A 13,307-nucleotide genomic window follows, 5' to 3' on the forward strand; every position below is an offset into this window, starting at 1 on the left:
TACACATGGACTTTCTTGGCTGTTGTGTTGTACTGTATTTTCTCTTATGTTTTTCTCAATAACCTTTTTTTCTCTAGCTTACTTTATTTTAAGAATATATTCTATAACACATGTAATGTACAAACCATGTGTTAATGGACTGTGTTATTGGTCAGGCTTCCCATCACCAGTAGGCTCTTAGTAATTAAATTTTGGGAGAATCAGAAATTATACAGAGTTTTGACTGCACGGGGGTAAGTGCACCTAACCACTGTGTTGCTCAAAGGTCAACTGTAGTCTGAAATATTCCTAAATATTTCATAATTAAGTAGATAATGATAACTATAGTAAGTCAGGTGTTTCAAAAATTGGTCCTAATTCATAGAAAGGAAACAAAGTTACAGTTAAAATTTCTTTTCCTTGTTTCTAATTCTAGAAACTTATCAATGCGAAACTAAGTTGGAAAACTGGTGCTAGCTTATATTTTTTCCTTTCCTGAAGCAGATTTTCTGAAATCTCTGTGTTCACATGATAAGAAGTACATCAGTCATCATATAGATAACAAAATAGTTTTACTCAATATTACCAGGAGAAATTCCACATGACTTTATGTAGTCCCACTTCCATTGTTTTATGTATTTAAGAGTCTGTGCTGAAAAATAGAGCATACAACATACCTCAAGATTTTGTTTTTCTAAAAGTGCAAAAGTGGAAAGCTCATTCGGAGGAATAATTTATTAAACAAATGATTAATCTCTCATAAAGGGCACTTTTTCTGAAAATCACAAACTATTAAAGTGTAAAATGACTCTTGTTTACAATTTTGTAACAATAAGATCCTTCAGAAGTTATGTATATTCTTTTATTTCACATTCCTAGCTCCATTGGTTTCTTTACTATTTTTTATTTAAATTCAATTAACTAGCTTATAATGTTATGATATATATATCATGCCCGGAGCCAAAGGCCTACTCTCAGCCACTGAGCCACCCAAAGGTCCAAAGATTTAATTATTTATTGGCTGAGTAATATTCTGTTCTCTCTCTCCCTCCCTCTCTCTCTCTGTCTAATAAATAAATATGATTACTTATTTATTTATATCTACATCACATCTTCTTTATGCATACCTCTTTCAAAGAACATCCATATCTCTCAGGTTGGCTATTGAGGATATTACTGGTATAAACATATGGGTGCAGGTGCCCCTTTGGATCCCGACCAAAGTGATCTTTGGGATTCATACCTTCTAGCGCAATTGCTGGGTTTTACATAGGTAGCTCCTTTTTCAACTCTTTGAGGAACCTCCGGTACTGATTTCCAGAGGAGCTGCACCAGGTTGTATTCTCACCAACATCATAAGAGGATCCCCCTTTCTCTGCATTCCCGCCAACATCTGTCATTTCCAGACTTGCTAATTTTGGCCATTATGAAAGGTGTGAGGGGGAAACTCACCATGGTTTTGATTTGTATTTCTCTGGTGCCAGCTGATGTTGAGCATGTTTTCATGTGTCTGTTGGCCATATGTATGTCTTCTTTGGAGACGTGTCCTTTCATTTCTTCCCATTTCTTCATTGGGTTATCTTTCTTTGGGTGTTGACTTTGATTAGCTCTTTATAGACTTTGCATACCAGCCTTTTATCTGATAAGGCATTTGCAAACACCTTCTGCCATTCTGTCAGTTGTCTTTTGGTTTTGTCAACTGTTTCCTTGCTGTGCAAAAGCTTTTTATCTTGATGAATTCCCAGTAGGTCATTTTGGCATCTGGTGACATGTTCTAGCAAGAAGTTGCTGCAGCCGAGGTCACAGAGGTTGCTGGCTGTGTTCTCCTGTAGGATTTTGATGGATTCCTATCTCACATTTGGGTGTTTCATCCATTTTGACTCTATTTTTGTGTATGGCATAAGAAAATGGTCCAGTTTTATTCTTCTACATGTGGTGGTCTGATTTCCCACACCATTTGTTGAAGAGACTGCTTTGTCTCCATTGGATTTTCTTTCCAGTATTGTTGAAGAGGAGTGGACCATGGAGTTGAGGGTCCACTTCTGGGTTTTCTCTTCTGGGCCATTGATCGACATGTCTGCTTTTGTGCCAGTACCATACTGTCTTGTTGATCACAGCTTTACAATAGAGCTTGAAGTCCGGCTTGTAATGCCACCAGCTATGGCTACCTCTATCAACATATGTTTGGCTATTCGGGGTCTTCTAAGGTTCCAAACAAATCTTACTATTATTTACTCCAGCTATATGAAAAGAAGTTGGTAGTATTTTGATAGAGATTGCATTGAATATATAGATTGATGGAGCTAGCATAAACATTTTAACAATATTTAATTCTTTCAATCCATGAGCATGGAATGTATTTCCAGTTCTTTACACCTTTCTCAATTTCTTTCCAGAATGTCCTGTCATATTCAGAGTATAGATCCTTTCTCTCTCTGGGTAGGTTTATTCCTAGGCATCTTATGGTGTTTGCTGCAATGGTCAATGGAATCGACTCCTCAGTTTCTCTTTCTTCCATCTCATTGTTAGTGTATAGAAATGCAACTGATTTCTGTACATGGATTTCCTATCCTGCTGCTTTGCTGAATTCAGGAAAGGGTCCTAGCAACGTTGGGGTGGAGTCTTTTGGGTTTTCCACATAGGATATCATGTCCTCTGAGAAAAGTGAGAGTTTGAGTTCTTTTCTGATTCAGACGCCTTTTTATTTCTTTTTGTTGTCTAAATGCTGAGGCTATGTCGAACAACACTGGTTGTCCAGAGAGTGGACTTCCCTGTCGTGTTCCTGACCTTAGCAGCAAAGCTCTCAGTTTTTCCCCTTAAGAATGGCATCGGGTGTGGGCTTTTCGTAGATGGCTTTTATGATATTGAGATATGCTCCCCCCCTCCCTGCACTGCAAAGAGTATTGATCCGGAAAGGGTGCTACACTTTGTCAACTGCTTTTTCTGCATCTCTTGAGAGGATCCTATGGTTCTTATCCTTTCTTTTATTTCTGTAGTGTATCACATTGATTCATCTGCAGATGTCGAATCACCCTTGCAGCCCAGGCATAAAACCCACTTGGACATGGTGAATCATCCTTTAATGTACTGTTGAATCCTCCCAGCCAGTGTCTTGGTGAAAATTTTGGCATCCATGTTCATCAGGGATATTGGAGTGTAATTCTCCTTTTGGGTGGGGTCTTGCTCTGGTTTTGTGATCAGAGTAATGCTGGCCTCACAGAGAATGCTGGAAGGTTTCCCTTCCATTACTAGTTTTTATAAACAGCTCCGAAGAATAGATTAATTCTTCCTGGAATGTGTGGTAGAATTCTTCTGGGAAGCCACCTGGTCCTGGACTCTTGGTTGTTGGCAGATATTTGATGACTGCTCCCATTTCCTTGCTGGTTATGGGTCTGTTCAGGTTTCCTGTGTCTTCCTGTTTCAGTTTTGATAGAAAGGGATCCATTTCTTCCAGATTGCTTAGTTTGTTGGCATATAGTTGCTCAGAATGTGTTCTTATAGTTGTCTGTATTTCTCTGGTGCTGGTCGTGATCTGTCTTCTTTCATTCATGATCTTATTTCCCCAGATATGGTTTTCTTTTTTAAAATTCCCCTGGCTATTCGGGGTCTTTTCTGATTCCACACAAATCTTAAAATAATTTGTTGTAGCTCTCTGAAGAAAGTCCATGGTATTTTCATAGGGATTGCATTAAACGTGTAAATTGCCCTGGGTAATATTGACATTTTCACAATGTTAACTCTGCCAATCCATGAGCACGGAATATTTTTCCATCTCTTTGTGTCTTCCTCAATTTCTTTCAGAAGTGTTCTATACTTTTTAGGGTATAGGTCCTTTACGTCTTTGGTTAGGTTTATTCCTAGGTATCTTATGCTTTTGGGTGCAATTGTAAATGGGATTGACTCCTTAATTTCTCTTTCTTCAGTCTCATTGTTAGTGTATAGAAATGCCATTGATTTCCGGGCATTGATTTTGTATCCTGCCACGCTGCCAAATTGCTGTATGAGTTCTATCAATCTTGGGGTGGAGGCTTTTAGGTTTTCTATGTAGAGTATCATGTCATCGGCAAAGAGGGAGAGTTTGACTTCTTCTTTGCCAATTTGAATGCCTTTAATGTCTTTTTGTTGTCTGATTGCTGAGGCTAGGACTTCCAGGACTATGTTGAATAGCAGTGGTGAGAGTGGACATCCCTGTCTTGTTCCTGATCTTAGGGGAAAGGCTCCCAGTGATTCCCCTTGAGAATGATATTTGCTGTGGGCTTTTCGTAGATGGCTTTTAAGATGTTGAGGAATGTTCCCTCTATCCCTACACTCTGAAGAGTTTTGATCAGGAATGGATGCTGTATTTTGTCAAATCCTTTCTCTGCATCTAAAGAGAGTATCTTTAGCTTTGGCTAGTATCTTGTTGAGAATTTTTGCATCCATGTTCATCAGGGGTATTGGTCTGTAATTCTCCTTTTTGGTGGGGTCTTTGTCTGGTTTTGGAATTAAGGTGATGCTGGCCTCATAGAACAAATTTGGAAGTACTCCATCTCTTTCTATCTTTCCAAACAGCTTTAGTAGAATAGGCATGGTTTCTTCTTTAAACGTTTGATAGGATTCCCCTGGGAAGCCATCTGGCCCTGGACCTTTGTGTCTTGGGAGGTTTTTGATGACTGCTTCAATTTCCTCCCTGGTTATTGGCCTGTTCAGGTTTTCTGTTTCTTCCTGTTCCAGTTTTGGTAGTTTGTGGCTTTCCAGGAATGCGTCCATTTCTTCTAGATTGCCTAATTTTTTGGGTCCGTTCTCTTTTTGATATGTCTGGCCAGGGGTTTATCGATCTCATTAATTCTGTCAAAGAACCAGCTCCTGACTTCATTGATGTGTTCTACTGTTCCTTTGGTTTCTATTTCATTGATTTCTGCTCTGATCTTTATGAATTTTCTTCTCCTGCTGGTTTTAGGCTTTAATATTCTGTTCTTTTCCAGCTCCTTTAGGTGTAGGGTTAGGTTGTGTATTTAGGACCTTTCTCATTTCTTGAGAAAGGCTTGCATTGCTATATACTATCCTCTTTCGATGACCTTTGCTGCATCCCAAATGTTTTGAGCAGTTGTGTTTCCATTTTCATTTGTTTCTATGAGGTTTTAAAATGTGCCTTAGTGCCCCAGTTGGATTCTTTAACCTCTGTGTATTTGAATTCTTTCCAAATTTCCTGTCAAGATTGAGTTCCAGTTTCAAAGCATTGTGGTCTGAAAGTATGCAGGGAATGATCCCAGTCTTTTGGTACCAGTTGAGAGCTGATTTGTGACTGAGTATGTGATCTGTTGTGCAGAATGTTTGTTCCATGTGCACCCGAGAAGAATGTGTATTCTGTTGTCATAGGATGGAGTGCTCTGAAGTTATCTGTGAAGTCCATTTTGTGCAATGTGTCATTCAGAGCCCTTGCGTCCTAGTGGATCATCTGCTTATATGATCTGGCCATTACAGTAGTGTTGTGTTAAAGTACCTACTATTATTATATGACTATCCATGTGTTCCTTTATTTTTGTTATTAATTGCTTTATAAGGTGGCCTGGGTGGCTCAGTCGGTTAAGGCTCTGCCTTTGGCTTAGGTCATGTTCTCAAGGTCCTGGGATCAAGCCCTGATCAGGCTGCCTGCTCAGTGGGGAGTCTGCTTCTCTCTTTCTTGCTGCCACTGCCTGTGTTCTCTGTGTGTGTGTGTGTGTCAAATAAATAAATAAATGAAATCTTAACAGAAAGTTGGTTTACATAGTTGGCTGCTCCCACTTTAGACACATTAAAACTTATAATTGTCCAATTTTAGTTTTGGATAGACCCTTTAATTATGGCATAGTGAGTTTCTTCATCTTTTGTTGTTGTTGTTTCTTCTCTTAATGCAGTCTTTGGTTTAAAATCCAATTTGTGGGATGACCAGGTGGCTCAGTGGTTGAGCATCTGCCTTCGGCTCAGGTCATGATCTAGTCCCACATCAGGCTCCCCGCACAGAGCCTGCTTCTCCCGCTGCCTGTGCCTCTGCCTTTCGCTCTCTGTGTGTCTCTCATGAATAAATAAATAAAATCTTTAAAAAAATCCAATTTGTTTGATATAAATATTGCCACTCCAGTTTTTTTTTCATGTCCTTTAATATGATAAATGGTTTTCCACTCCCTCACCTTCAATGTGAAGTTGTCTTTGTGTCTAAAATGAGTCTCTTTCAGATAGCATATCAATGGGTCTTGCTTTTTTTTTTTATCTACTGTGATACCCTGTGTGTTTTGGTTGGGGCATTTGACTTGTTTACATTCAGAGAAAGGATTGAAAGATATGAATGTAGTGCCATTGTATTATGTGTAAAGTCCGTGTTCTGGTCTGTGTTACTTTTGGGCTCTCTGTTTGCTTAAAGTTTCCCCTTTACCACTTCTTGCAGGGCTGTTTTAGGGATCACAAATTCTTTTAGTTTCAGTTTGTGCTGGAAGCTTTTTATCTCCCCTTGTATTTTGAATGAGAGCCTTGCTGGATAAAATTCTTGGCTGTAGACTCTTCTCCTTGAGCACCCTGAGTATATCATGCCAGCTCTCTCTGGCCTGCTAGGTCTCTTTGGATAGTTTCGCTGCCAGTTGAATATTTCTCTCCTTCTTGGTTCAGGGCCTCGTGTTCCAAGCTGCTTTCAGGATTTTCTCTTTGGGTCTGAAATTTGCAAGCTTTGCTATTATATTGGAGATATTGACCTGTTTTTTATTGATTTTGAGGAAGGTTCTCTGTGCCTCCTGGCACTCGAGTGCCTGTTTCTTTCCCCAGATGAGGGAAGATCTCTGCTATAATTTGCTCAAATATGCCTTCTTCCCCCCTCCTTCCCCTCTTTTTCTGGGATCCCCATTATTCTAACATTGTTTTGCTGTGTGGTACGACTCACCTCTCAGATTCTCCTGTCATAGTCCAGTGGTTGTTTCTCTTGCTTTTCCTCAGCTTCTTTATTCTCCATTGTTTTGTCTTCTATATCACTACTTCTCTGTGAAGCCTCATTTATCCTAGCAGTTAGAACCTTCATTTTTGATTGCATCTCACTAAGATTAGCCTTTTTTATCTCAACTTGATTAGATATCAGTTGTTTTATTTCTCCAGAAAGGCATTCTCTAGTGTCCTCTGTGTGTCTTTTAAGCCCAGCTATTATCTTGATGGTCATTATTCTGAACTCTCGCTCCAGCCTCTTCCTTCTATCCATGCTGATTAGGTTCCGGGCAGTCAGTACTACCTCTTGTTCTCTTTGTGGCAGTGAGTTTTTCCATCTTGTCATTCTGTCCAGAGAAGAAGAGATGAGTGAGAGAACAGAATAGAAAAATATCAAGAATGACCCCAGATAAATACATGCTAAACAAATCAGAAGAGACCTGAAGCCAATTTAAAGGTTAACAAAGGGGATAATAGAATTAGAGAGATCAAGAGAGCAGAGCAGTACACCGATACTATGTGAATTTTGGTCTTTTTGTTAGGAAATTGCATCCCCAAATGGTTAAGAGGAAACCTTGTATATATACAAAAATAAAATTAAATACAAGGAAAGTCTAGAATGTAAGTGTAAAAATGGAAATTAAAAGTCAAAATAAAAAGGATATTATCAGCCAGTTGAACAGAACAGAGCAATACACTATATCATAAGTATATTTTGGTCTGTTTGTTAGAAGAAACTACATCCCAAAAGTGTAAAGAATGAAAAACTTCATTATATGCAAAAATAAAATTAAATGCAATGAAAGGATAGAATGTAACTGTAAATATGAAAATTAAGATAGATTTTAAAAATATTATAATCAGACAGATGAAGAGAATAGAGCAGTATAGTAGATTCTGGTTGTATTTTAGTCTATTTCTTAGAAGGAACTACTTCCCGAAATGGTACAGAAAGAAAAACTTCAATATATACAGGAATAATATTAAGAGCAGTGAAAGGAAAAAAATAAAAAATAAAAAAATAAAAAAAAATAAAAAAAAGAGCAGTGAAAGGATTGAATGCAAGTGTAAAAAGGTAAATTGTAAGAGTTGATAAATGAAGAAATTGGTTGAAAGCAAAAAGAAAATTAAAATAGAAAGACTAAGGAGTCATGAGAAATAGCCATGAGTTCTATATACTGTTTGCCCCTAGCACTGGAGTTCTGCAGCTCTGTATGATGAGTAAAGTTGGTCTTAGCAGGATGTTGTTGCTGACCTCCTGAGGGAGAGGCCTGTTGCACTGATTCTTAGGTGTCTTTGCTTAGGGTGGGATTGCACCACCCTTGCCAGGGGGCCAGGCCAGGTAAGCAGCTCCAGATTGCTCTCTGTGGCTTTTGTTCCCTGAAGGCTTTCTGGGCAGCTTTAGAGGATGAGAATGAAAATGGTGGCCTCCTAATTTCCAGCCCTGGAATTGAAAGATCTCACTCCCTACTGTGTCTCCCTGGTTTCTGTCTGCACTCTGTATTCACTCAGCCTGTGACCAAGCATTTTTATCTCAAGCACAGACCCCCTTTCGATTTTCCAAACCTTGCAGACCCCTGTAGCCCCCATTCACACTGTGCCTCCAGGGGGGAAGGAGGAGGTCTTGCCCAGTTTTTCCTGCTTGGAAAGTGGTCACCTGACTGTTCCTCGGTTTGGGGTTTATGGCAACACTGAGCTGAATGCCCACTCCTGGGCTCACTGATTGCAACTGGCTTCCCCGCTCAAACGCCTTGGCAACTGCCATACTCAGGCGCCGCCCCCATTCCTTCTGTGACCCCGCCCCCCCAGAGATCCTGAGACCACACTGTCCGTCCCACTTAGGATGCTGCCCCCCGTTGCCACCTGAGCATCTTTCAGACAGGGATGTCCTCACTGGAACAGACCTCTTAAAAGTTCTGGTTGTGCACTCTGCTGCTATATCACTTTCCAGGACTTGCCTTCTGGCTTCCAGAGGTTCCCTGCCCCCCTGGTTTAATCTTCTGATATATGCCTCTGATTCATTTCTCCACACCTCCTACCTTGCAGAAAGCGGTCGCTGTTCTATTTGTAGAATTGCAACAATTCTTTTCTTGGATCTCTGTCTGAGTCCACAGGTGTTCAGAATGATTTGATACCTATGTAGCTGAATCCCAGACACCAGACAAAACTAGGGTCTCCTACTCCTCCACCATCGTCCTCTTCTTCCAGAAATTCTGTATATTCGATTGATCAATATTAATTGTACTTTTTATTAGAATCCTCTAAACAGCATTATAGGTTTCTTCTCAGTTATCCAGATTAAAATAAGTAGGGATTTATTTTATTTATGTGATTATCTTTCTATTTAAGCAAATTGTAGCTTTTACTTTCTAAAAGTATCATTTCCAGACCACGTTTCATACGCAAAATAAAATTCCTATAATAATGTCTCTTGTTTAACTTGAACATTGTAAGTAACGTTTAACTTATTTCAGATGCAGCAGATGTTGGAAGACAGTATAATCAGAGAACTAAAAGAAGGTATGTTGCCAAATTTACAAATTTAGATGGTCATTAATTTCTGAAATAAACCACAAATAGTAACTGGCATCCCTTCCCTTTGTTAAAATTTTGTCTAGATATATCTAATAAAAAATGTAAAACATAAACATAATGAATAAGAGACTTATTCCTCATTTGGTCATCGTGTTTCATACCTTTTTTAAAAACCTGCAGCCTGTATGCCTGTTAGCACTTTTGGCTGTAATCTTCCTTCACTTGTGCCATCGCTATGGAACTGTCAATCTGAAAATGTGGGCGTTCTCAAATTCTTGTTTCTGCTAGTGGTAGAAGACCAAACAGACCAGACTTGTCTTAGTAATACTTAGTTAAGCAATTATATAGTTCATATAGCTGTCCCTTGACAGGTGACATTTCAATCTCCAGCCACTGGTTTTGCCATTGGGTAAAATTCCAGGTTTCTTAGCATGGAATATAAGCACCCAAATCAATTTGGTTCTTGCCACATTGGTGAGCCTTCTCTGTCGCTATTACCCTACTCTGCTGCTTTGCAGAGAGTAATCTTTCAGGTATCAGCCTTCCTATTCCCTCCACCGAAAAGCAGACAATATTGATAGAAAACCAGGATGTCCCTTCTGTGTGTTCTTATAATGTCTTGTTTTAAACCTGCCATGATATATTTGACTCTAGATATTGCCTGTTTGATTTTTCAGTTGATAGCATATGATTGTTCAGGGGTGGACTGTGCCATCAGCTTGCAATCTCATCTTGTAATGAGAAAACCAGAAGCTCTAGTGTTTATCCACAGTAGTAATTAATTCAATGGGCAATCGTGAGCAAACTTGATTTAATAGTAATCTTGTATTTTATATTGTAGTTATATGTAGATATTTTTCATCCTTTTAACACTCAGAAGATTCCAACTTTTTTTTTACTAACTTCTAGTTAACTACAAAGTATTTCAGATAAAGAATATTAAACTTTCTCTTTTTCAGTTGCTCATGATTGAGAATCAGGATTCTGTAGATCTTCTCCTTTAGGACCTACTGACGAATCAAATGTAAATCAAGATCTAGTACTGCAAGCATCACAAGAATATGTAGAGATTTTGAATAGAAAGTATATGATCTGAAAGATATATAGTAAAAGTTTATTACCTAGATGTTTAATATAACATTTTAATTGTTTCCCAGTAAATATCTGATGTACAAAAAATCTTTATTAAAGGAAATTTTGTTATATCGTGTGTAATGAAAGTTTATATATTAAGCTATGTTTCCTGGCATCTGATTAAATTTAAGCATATTTTCTACATGGAAACCAGCATTATTGAGTTTTACAGGCTCCAATCTGCCCAAGTAGATCGGACCAAGTTGTTGATAATGTTTTGGGGCTGGTAATTGGTAGTTGTTTTTTTTTTTTTTTTTTTTTGTATTTTCTATGTTTTGTTACTAGACATACGGATTTAGACACACATCATTTTGATATACTGCTGCTAAAGCTATCACCAATGTTTGTATGTATTTCAATTTTTATAGTGCCATAAACCCTGTGTATAATTTCAATTTTAAATACTTATTATTCATAGTTCTTTCCTCATGGTGAAAAAGATTTGCCTAAGGCTTTTTATCTTTTCTTTTTTTTTTTTAATTTACTTTTTGAGAAGAGTCTTAAAATTAGAGAAAAGAAAAAATAGAGAAAACGACCTTTTCCCTCCAGAATGGTTTGAAAGTAAATTGTTAATTTGTGCCCAATTCCTGTGGCCCCTATATCCTGCAAGTCAGTACATTCCACATAGCTACCGTACAACCCTGCCAATCAGAAAATCAACACTAATACAATTGTCCCTTGAATAATGTGGAGCTTAGGGGGGCACTGATCCTCTGTGTGAAAATCTGTGAACTTTTGACTCCCCAGGCACTTAACTACTACTAATCTACTGTTGACCAGAATATTGTACCAAAACAGTCAATTAACCTATTTTTTGTGTGTTATATGTATTCCATTCTATATTCTCCTTATAAAGTAAGCTAGAGAAAAATGTTATTAAGAAAAATCAGAAGAGGGTAGCCTGGGTGGCTCAGCGGTTTAGCGCCGCCTTCAGCCCAGGTGTGATCCTGGAGACCCGGGATCAAGTCCCACATCAGGCTCCCTGCGTGGAGCCTGCTTCTCCCTCCGCCTGTGTCTCTGCCTCTCTGTCTCTCTCTCTCTCTCTCTCTCTCTGCCTCTTATGAATAAATAAATAAAATCTTTTAAAAAAAGATCAGAAGGAAGAGAAAATACATTTACAGTACTGTGTTTTTTAAAAATTGGTATATAAGTACACCCATTCAAACTATGTTAGGTATACATTATGTTTTTAAATTTAAATTCAATTTCCCAACATTTAGAAGGGTCATCTTTTTCAGATAAAGTTTTCGATAATTCATCAGTTGCATGTAACACCAAGTGCTCATCACGTCACATGCCCTCCTTCATGACCATCACTGATTTATCCCATCCCCCCATTCACTTCCCTTTCAGCAACCTTCAGTATGTTTTCTGGAGTTGAGTCTCTCATGGTTTGTCTTCCTCTCTGATTTTTCCCCATTCAGTTTCCCCTCCTTGCACTATTTCTTATATTCCACCTATGAGGGAGACCATATGATCATTGTCTTTCTCCAGTTGACTTGTTTCACTCAGCCTGATACTCTCTAGTTCCATGCCCATTGATGTAAGTGGTAGGTATTCATCCTTCCTGACGTCTGAGTAATATTCCATTTTGTATGTATACCACATCTTTTTTTTAAAAGAATTCATCTATTTACTCATGAGAGAGAGAGGCAGAGACACAGGCAGGGGGAGAAGCAGGCTCCATGCAGGGAGCCGGACATGGGACTCTTCCCAGATCCCAGGATCATGCCCTGAGCCAAAGGCAGACACTCAACCGCTGAGCCACCCAGGGGTCCCATACCACATCTTCTTTATCCATTCCTCTGTTGAAGGACATCTTGGCTCCTTCCACAGTTTGGGTATTGTGGATATTGCTACCATAAACATTGAGGTGCAGGTGCCCCTTCATTTCACTACATTTGTATCTATGGGGTAAATACCCAGTTGTGCAATTGCTACGTCAACTATCCCCTCTATCATCTAAACCTCATATTCTGGGCAGCCCCGGTGGCGCAGTGGTTTAGCACCGCCTGCAGCTCAAGGTGTGATCCTGGAGACCGGGGATCGAGTCCCACATCAGGCTCCTTTCATAGCATGGAGCCTGCTTCTCCCTCTGCCTGTGTCTCTGCATCTCTCTCTCTCTCTCTCTCTCTCTGTCTCTCATGAATAAATAAAATCTTCTAAAAAAATAAAATAAACCTCATATTCTTTTAAAGCTCTGACATTTGTCTGTAGTATCCTTTATAGCAAGGAAGGTCCTATTCAAAACCATGTACTGAACTAAGATGTTGTGTTTCTTAGTCTCTTTCAGTTTAGAACAGTTCCTTAGTCTTTCCATTGATTTTTGTGACTTTTAATCCTTTGAAGAGTTCATTCCAGTAACGTAGAATGTCTTTTCAGTGTGGGTTTTTCTTACGTATCTTATGTTTCCTTATGATAAAATTAAGATTATATTTATATACATATACATATATGTATTTTAGCAAGAGCACAACTGAACTGGTCCTCTACTCTTCTCATTGCATCATATCATGTGACCTACAGTTTTGATTTGTCCCATGGTTGGTGATGTTGATCGCTGGAGTAGTATCTTCAGTTTTCTTCCCCGGAATGTTAACTTTGCACTTTACAATTAATATTTTATGGAGAAGTACTTTGAGACATATAAAAACCTCCTTTCTGAGATACCCTGTACCAGGCCACTTCTGCAGATGATGTGCCTCACTTACAGGCTCTGAAAACCCATGCTGGGA

The 13,307-nt window shown here is 38.8% G+C and overlaps 1 protein-coding gene across 1 annotated transcript in view; it reads left to right on the plus strand.

The window, feature by feature from the left end:
- LOC119875638 (ankyrin repeat domain-containing protein 26-like) overlaps positions 1 to 10,653 on the plus strand; it is a 142,759-nt gene extending 132,106 nt beyond the window's left edge. Inside the window, 2 exon segments of the mRNA XM_038588967.1 lie at positions 9,378 to 9,423; positions 10,398 to 10,653. Of these exon segments, the coding sequence (XP_038444895.1) occupies positions 9,378 to 9,423; positions 10,398 to 10,534 (183 nt within the window). The 3' untranslated portion in view covers positions 10,535 to 10,653.
- The last annotated feature ends 2,654 nt before the right edge of the window (positions 10,654 to 13,307 follow it).

This window comes from Canis lupus, unplaced genomic scaffold, assembly GCF_011100685.1.
Source record: "Canis lupus familiaris isolate Mischka breed German Shepherd unplaced genomic scaffold, alternate assembly UU_Cfam_GSD_1.0 chrUn_S1538H1724, whole genome shotgun sequence".
In the NCBI taxonomy this organism is placed as follows: domain Eukaryota; kingdom Metazoa; phylum Chordata; class Mammalia; order Carnivora; family Canidae; genus Canis; species Canis lupus.